Genomic DNA, 8430 nt, shown 5'->3' with positions numbered 1-8430 from the left:
ACATGAAATACCGTAAAATTCCGAAAATAAGGCCCGGGGCGTATATTTTTGAAAAGCCCTTTTTGAGGGGCTTATATTCGGAGGCGCTTATATACGGGAGGGAAATTTGCGTTTCAAAATCGATTGGGCTAGCCTTATAGTTGGAGGTATATTACCGTTTTTGCTTTGTTTTATTTTGTATTTGAGGGCAATTTTCCAAGTAAAAGCCCCCGGGGGGCTTATATTTGGAGGGGCGATTTTACAGAGGGTTTTTTGCGTTACCAGTTTGGGGGGCTTATATTTGGAGGGGTTTATACACGGAGGGGCTTATTTTCGGAATTTTACGGTATCTTTAAATCTATGGTTGACTGAGTACTATCTGCAAAGGGGCATGTAATACATTGGCTTGACTGTGGGGTAGGTTGCATACCAGGTTACATTCAAAATTATAATAAACAAGGCTATGCTCTAAGAAAAAAAATTTGGGGAGCCCAAAACACTAACCCTTTGACATTCTGGCTGCCCAGCATAGTAATTTTGGGCAAAAAACTAAGATTGCTTTCTTGCCGAAAAGCAACAGTAAGTCACCAGGGGCCTCTGAGGACTGCTAGAGTACAGCCCTAATAAACATAATACAGACTTTCCTTGTTTCTATGACACAGATCCCTTTGCCAAGCAAAGAAAAGTCTATTTCAAAGATGACAAAATTCCATTTGATGGAGTACCATTCAGTATAACTGGCACCAAGGTATTTGACTGCCAACATGGACCAGACAGGAAAAAGTCATTTAAAGCGAGACATTCTGAAGAGAAGGTATGTTGGTTATGACTAAAAAATATCTGCATTTTTATTTCACAGCCACAGCCTTTTTGGTGCTTTTAGCACTAAACTGTAAGGAATCTATAATATTAATCTTCTAACTACAGGTTGATGATCACTCATTCAAAAGGAGGAGGTTTCTACCTCAAGACACAATGAAGTTTGGCTGCCCTGCAAGTATTTGTTTATCAAAAGTCATAAAGTATTGCAATTACAAGGTACAAAACCACCATCACAATAGTGATAATACCAATTGACATTATACTTCCGCTCAGTAAAATACATCCCTTCATTTCATAACTTATTACTGTCTTTTAACTCTATTAGATCAGGGATGACATAGAAAGACTAAGAAGGGACATGTCCAAAAAGCTGAAGACTGATATAACCAGCGGACAGAAACCCCAAGTGGAATGCAGAATTTATATCCAATTACCAAAGGAGGATGAACACAAAGGTCACATCACTGGAGAGGTCTGTTGATGTCAATGGAAAGAACTGGGACACTACCTTAACTTGAGAACAATAATATTAACTTTTGTTTTTGGCTCTTTTTGTTTGAGTAATAGTTGAAGGCTTAAGGAAAAACACTTTGAATGGGTGGGACAAGAGTTGAGTCATTTTCATATAAACCTTCTAGTTTTTCATGTATAAATCATTATGGTAATTATAGTTTCGGACAGGTATTACTTTCCTATGAAAAGGCAAGAAGGCATGTGAAAGAAAGTCAAGTCAGACCTTCCACTCAAAGGCTAGGTCACAAAGTACAACAGGTGTATGGGTGGCTACATGCTATGTAGTGTTAACAATCATAGCCTAGGTCTGTAAATGAAGTAATGATCATGAAAAAAGGTCCAAGTAGTGTCTAGGACTAAAATAGAAGCTGATAAAAAATAAACAAAATTGTCTAGGAATTATTATTTCAACTGATTTGTTGCTATTCTATCCAAATAATTTGTTTTTTGAATGTTGTTGTTGACAGAAGTGACATTTCATTCATTACATGTAAGTGTACATTGTACCAGCAGTGCCTACAACTATCAGCATGGCTGTCAAAATATTTCTGTCAAACATGTAATTCCATTTTAATTTTTCTCCTCATGTATCAAACAGCCAGATTGGTGGCATTCTGCAGCCCATCGACATCGCCGAAGGTGTGAAAACTGTGGACAAAATGTTAAGACATCTTAGGCAATTCGTAAAAACTGAACTACTTCCAGGGCAATCTCCACCAGCATCAACAAACAGGCGCTATTATCCAACAGATGTGGACATCAGGAACCACATGTATCAGGCATCAGTCAAAAAAATCCTGTCCAAATCTGATCAGGAAAACCTTGAAAAGAAAATTGAAAATTGGTGTCAGGAGAACCCACAAGGCTCTTTCTATTTTAGACCCTGTGCCCTATCAGCCTCATCAACAGCTTCTGAAAGCATGAACAATGAGGAAACAGATCAAAATTGTGTGTGAGATGATCTTTTGTTTGCTCATCAAACAGCCTGGCAAAAGCAACTCATGATCTGTTACGGAAATGAGATCACCCTGCTTAATGCAACCTACAAGACAATGAGATATGAGCTCCCTCTATTTTTCCTAGTGGTAAACACAAATGTAAATTACATAGTTGTGGGGTCTTTCATAAATCAACGGGAAACTACAGCCTCCATACAGGAAGCACTAGGGATCTTCCATGATTGGAATGCCAGCTGGAAGCTCCAATTTTTCATGACTGACTTTTGTCATGAAGAGATCCATGCAATTGAGAACACATTCACAGGTACGGATGAATCAACATTGGGCCAATATTCTCAAAGTGTGAAACTAAATGTAAATAAAGACTTGTACATTCAAGCAGGGTGCAAAGAAAATCATTTTTACAGCTTGCCATTCAAGTATTCAAGTACATGTGGGCAAACAAGATTTTGAAGGAATAAGTAACAATTTCTATAAAATTGTAAGTTAACCTTGATCCTCCCTAGTGACTGGAAAACCAGGCCAAATTAATTATGACTTTAGGTATTCAGTTACAAGTCTGGATACTTCCTAGAGGGCGAAACCTTAAAGTCAAGCTTAGGTTGATGCCATACGAGGTATCAGTATATCCATCATAGTGCTTTATCTTCTGTACCTAAGACTTTAGCATAGTAGCAACTGACAAGGAAGGCTATAGTTCCAAAACTGCAGTCTTGCTTAAGAATTCATAACAGTCGCATAGACGAATGTTAAGCAAAAACTTAAGTAAATACCTACGAAGGAACAACAAGACATCGCACTCCAGTTCAAAGACTCACTTATGCTAAGAAAAACTAAATGAACTGTGTGAGCGCTAAGAGAATTATCTTGACTGACGCACAATATATTTCTCCAAACTTGGTGTAGCTTAGTTTAAGCTACAGTCTGAAGATCGCACTATCCGTGGAAATTCAAAATCCTGCAAACCACACTATCGAGCTAGGCCCAGAGTCATACTGATATGGCAGGAAATAATCACATTCACGGACAAAGAAACTTGCATGCATGCATGTAGTTAATCAGACACAGTCATTTCGGAGAAATCCAAAAAAACTAAAATCTTTATTCAGCCGTAATAAACAGAGGTCAAAGGATATAAAACACTTTACAACTGCATGTGAAATCAAATCCTATCAGGGACACCTACTGAAGCATAAACCACAGGAAATGATTACTCAGTATGCATGTAACAAACTTATTTCATGACCTCTTAACATAAGACTTAGTGCGGCAAAAACAAGATTTACTCAGTCAAAGTTTAGAATGCTACAAGTCATGCACTGTGTAGTGCTAGTAACCTTCGCGAGGGAGACAAAAAGAAAGAGAACCACTGTTCAAGCAGACTCTCAAGGTCACGTTTCACATTATCACGAGCTTATGAGTCGTGTTTAGCCTGTCAACGCTTATAACTTACCTTTTCGAAAATTTCAGCCAGAAAAAAGGCTCCCGAAAATTCTAGATGACCTTTTTAGCGTAAAAATCAGTTAAAAATTGGCAATTATACCATTTTTTAGATGTTAGAAAATCCTAGGAGAGGCAGGGAAGCAAGGACTTTTACAACAAATGTTCCGAAAATTCTAGATCTCAAATCGTCTTCTGAACAGATATTTATTATTTTCCAAAAATTGTCGTTGGGTGCCCCTGACTAAACTTAATAGCGAAATAAATGCAGTCAGTACTTAAAGTGTAAGTTTGTTATTACATGTAGCTCCAAATAAATGAAAAATTAACAGAATCTGCAGTAATTGGGCGTGTAATGCCATAGACTATTTCAATGAAAACTCTGTAACGACACAATGATAGTGAGGTTTGTTAATTTCAACACTTGTCACGTCAGTTTGATAGATGGAACCTTGTCCATCCACCAAAATGACGTCGCTTGAGAATTAAGCTGATAAACCAGAAATATCTTTTTCTATATAGAATACTCTCCATATGAATGCTTTTAGAAGTGAGCTCGATAGAAAGTAATTTAAGCTTAAGTCTTTCCTTGCCACTTTCTGAACGTAAACTATAAATGTCAATAGTAGCTTTCGCATCATACCTTCTCGGGCCTACCTTCTCTTAAGATTTGCCTTTTAACCAAACAACACAAGGTAGATCGGTTAGGTAAATCCTGGCAAACATAATCTCACTTCATTCGCTAGTTTGAGTGGTATACTGACAAGCATATATCAGTCTAGACCAGACAGTGGCCGCCATATTTGTTTTTACGATAAGAAGCCGACGCGTAAACCGAAGATGTTCACCGGAGATCAGATGACGTCACGTCAGTTTGGCGGATGGAAACAAGTGACGACCTATACACAGGGCCGTTTTAAACATTACAATAAAGCACGTGATTGGTCTCTAGAAATAGGTTTGGTTATTTCACTTGTTTTCAAGCCAATTCCTTTTTTCAAGAACGCCCAAGAACCTAATACGTCAAAGGATTATGGATCTGATATACATCTTATGAGTTTGTCGAGGTAAAAACATAATCAGCAAAGCATTACCATCGTCGCCCTTAATACGTGGGAAGGAGTGCGTTTTATAAACACACTGAAACAGAGGAAATACTTCAGTATTGTTTTATCATGACAGACCAAGACAAGAGATTGTATAAGATGGGCATGATTTCGGCAAGCGAATACTATTCGCTTTTAAACGTAAAAAGGTTAAGATTTTAGTTCACTGTCTCGAAGCTTATAGTTGTGTGATTAAGAACCTGAAGCAAAAACAAATTAAGTAAAAGACTGCTCTCAGCTCCTCACGGACTAAACTTGTACGAAGTTTAACTTCTCCCGTCGGTACCCTAGTGAAGCATCCTTCTTCACAGCGCAGTGTAGCACTCCCTACCCACCTGGTTCGCAAGTTTGTCACGACGAAGGTTTCCGATTATTCAAACAAACTTCGGCTTGGTCTGGGCAGGTGTCACCTGGAACAAAGGGCCTATTGTTTGAACGTTAATTGGCAAATTCAGTTCGGTACAATGGGCCATTCCTTGATACGCATGCGAAAAGGCAGAAAATAATGGCTGAAAACGAGGAGACTCTACTTAAGATGATGAGCTGTTTTTGCTTTGCTGAAGTTTGCTATAAAGAAAACCCATGCAAACAGAAAGTCTCTGCCGCATCGCTGTCCGGAATGTTTTATGGAGCGATCTTAACAGGACTAGGTGCGACTAAATCATGGCCTTTCTGCCTTGGAACTGGTATAACAGCTATAGCGCTAGGTGCTCTCGTCGCAACAGGATTGTGTGTTCAAGATCTTGGCTGCCTTGATTCTGCTGAACGGGATTCTAATCCTGTAGAAGTCTCGCCTGGAGTTTTCCTTGGTCCTCCCGCTGTCATCCACCAGCCTCAGTAAGTCAGCAAGACTTGAAAGCAATCGTCTGAGATGGATGCATCGTAGTGAATAAGAAAGCTACTATAAAAGCTAGCTAAAAGTGTCATTTCTGAGGACGCTGACTGATGTTATGTCATGTTAGATTGTACGGACGGGTTGATAATATACACTTACTGACGTCAGGTAAAATGTTACAAGCTCAAACGTTATAATATCAGTCATAGTAAATGTGTGCAAACGGAACAAGTAGATTATACACTATAACTAGCTGGAAACTAAGAGTGTTTTCCGAGTGTAAACAATTGTCGTTAAAATCAGTCCAGTTATTGAACTCACCCGATCAATCTCTGCCATGTTTTGTTTTTGCCTGCCTCCGATTTGAACGATAACTAACGATACAAATACGGTATCAGAGTCTGTTTACGACTGACAAAGGCTTCCTTTCTAAGTATAATTTTTTTCTAAGAAATAAGCTGTTAATCTGGCAAAAGTTCGTGTAGCTCTGTCAACTGTAAAAATGCTATAAAAAACACATAATTCAGTACACATTGCAAATCGCTTTCTGACCTTTACGAGCTTCAAGGCTTCCCAGCTGTATCTTTCGTTTGTTAAAAACCTACGAATATAGGATATGATTTCTTTAATGTACAAGGGTTTCTGAGCGGTTCGCCCTCCTTCCGAGGGCTTCCACTTCGCTACCCGGTTGCGACTTGTGTAAATAGCGTAACAACTATGGGAGGCATGCACATATCCCTTACCCATGAAAACAGAACCTATCTCGAAATTTTTTTCTATACAGTTTACACTTAAGAGGAGGAAATTTAGTTTCATACAACCACACGCACATTCGAAACGTCTATAGTTGCAGCCCCCCACCCCCGCCATAATCAGGGGCACCCAACGACTGTTTTCTGTGAAATATCTGCTCGGGGAAGCAAAAATTGCCTAGAATCTTCTTATAGCTTGAGGAAAGCTAAAATTTCTAGATGACTGTTCCATTCATGTACAATTTTCGAAGCTTAATTAATAAATTCCCTATGATTTTCTGAAGTTTAATTTTTCCCATTTCATTCCCCATGTTAGTCCATTTTTTGTAGAGAAAGGAAACCTAACATTTTCGGAATCGAAAATGCGCTGCAGAGAGGAATCAGAAAAACTATCACTTTCGTAACAGCTAAAATTTTCGGGAAAATAATACTGAAGCCCTTGTAATTTCGAAAAGACTCAAGTTGCCCTAAGGTGACCGAACAGATATAAATTTTTTAGGGCCACTTAAAATACATTTCTAGAGATCTAAAAGTACTCTGAATAGTTTTAAAGCGTTTAGGAGGAAACTGTCGTTGAGTGCCCCTGCATAATGGGCTCCAGCAAATTTCATCCGCCGTGAAGTCGTTACTCTGCAAGTGAATTTCTTAACCGTACAACAAACCCTAGATCGAGAACATCCCAAAACATTTCGAAACATTTTCTATTGTAGATATAGGATGGGATCAGAAAAGGAAAACTTCATCGAGCGTAAGCGCGTGTCACTGTATCTGGTCCTTATTATTCCTTGTTAGTATACTTTACAGCTTTTTCTTGGATTCAGGCTCCCTGGTTATATGCAACATTTTTTTTGTAATTACTACCTTGAAGGAAGGGAAGGCAATGGGAAACGAAAGATGTTGTGGGGATGACCTAGAAATATTAATAGCGCTGTTTAATTTTTTTCGTATAAAAAAGGCCCGATAGTTTCGTAACAAAAACGTACCCACAAGTTTGAGTGACAGGCAACCTCTTGACCTCTGATTAACCGCCAAAAATTCCAAGAAATGTCCGTGACCAACGATTGTAACTTCCGTGAGAACATCCCATTGCAGCTCGGGTGAGATTGCGCTTAAGCGCAAGGAAGAGGAAGTGATCCTTTGCAAATCAGCGCTTTATTATACCCCTGCAGAACGAGACAGAGAAATGTTGGGCACGATTTTGAAGAGTAAATGTGAAAGAAGACAACAGGAAAGGGTAAGAGCATAAATTAAAATGATGGAGAACTGTGAAAATGAGCTAAAATGGGATTTTTTCCCTCACAATTCCATGCATGGGATGTTGTTGTATTGTAAGCTGGGGGTTGCTTTGAAGAAAACCCATGCAAACAGAAAGCCTCTGGATCTTCAGTATTCGGAATGGTTTATAAACAGACTGGTCGATAACATATACAACAAAGCAAGAAGCTGATTAATACTCGTTTTGTACTTATTCCATGACGTCAAAAACTAACGAGCAGTACAAACTCAAAAGTTTGAAAAATTATACGAACGAAATAGGAGCACATGCATTAGACAATATGTTCACTGCCATCTGATTAGAAAAATGCTGAATTGAACAATTACTTCAGGTCTTACTACAGCGTTTTTTGGCGAGGCTGTAGCTATGAATACTTAACTGAGCACTTAACTTCAATCATGCTCTTGCAAGGGTGTTTACTGCAAGAGCGTGCACGTTTTTTAGTGAATTTTTGTAGTTAGTAACAAGAAAAGTAAATAGGCAGAGTACATGGATAGTTCGAGCGGAATTTTCGGAGTTTCTGTTCAACAATTCTATATTTACACTATCATTATATCGCAGTTTATATTGTTATTAGAATAGAGACCCTAAGAAAGAACATTAGGCTGTGAAAAGGTATGGTTCATGCGTGTGCGTTGACCGAAATAGTAAGAGCCAGTTGGACACCACAATGTTCAAGTAAATAGCAAAAAATAGCAGTAAATAAACCAGATTAAGCCAGTGATTAAGTCAACTGTATGTCACATGA

General features: G+C 38.6%; 1 protein-coding gene across 1 annotated transcript; it reads left to right on the top strand.

Moving 5' to 3' along the window:
* The first annotated feature begins 561 nt into the window (after positions 1-561).
* On the top strand, positions 562-2395 carry LOC140928937 (calcium-responsive transcription factor-like). The gene is made up of 3 exons (XM_073378742.1): positions 562-1017; positions 1127-1273; positions 1917-2395. The coding sequence occupies exons 1-3, from the start codon at positions 955-957 to the stop codon at positions 2268-2270; spliced, it is 564 nt and encodes a 187-aa protein (XP_073234843.1). The 5' UTR covers positions 562-954; the 3' UTR covers positions 2271-2395.
* Positions 2396-8430: the final 6035 nt, after the last annotated feature.

Source organism: Porites lutea, chromosome 2 (genome assembly GCF_958299795.1).
Source record: "Porites lutea chromosome 2, jaPorLute2.1, whole genome shotgun sequence".
NCBI classification, from domain to species: Eukaryota; Metazoa; Cnidaria; class Anthozoa; order Scleractinia; family Poritidae; genus Porites; species Porites lutea.
This window is presented reverse-complemented; position numbering and strand designations above follow the sequence as displayed.

Coding starts and splice junctions, on each gene's coding strand:
- LOC140928937 (XM_073378742.1), top strand. CDS start 955: ATGAAGTTTGGCTGCCCTGCAAGTATTTGTTTATCAAAAGTCATAAAG. Junction 1,018..1,126: donor TAAAGTATTGCAATTACAAG/GTACAAAACCAC, acceptor TAACTCTATTAG/ATCAGGGATGACATAGAAAG. Junction 1,274..1,916: donor AAGGTCACATCACTGGAGAG/GTCTGTTGATGT, acceptor TCAAACAGCCAG/ATTGGTGGCATTCTGCAGCC.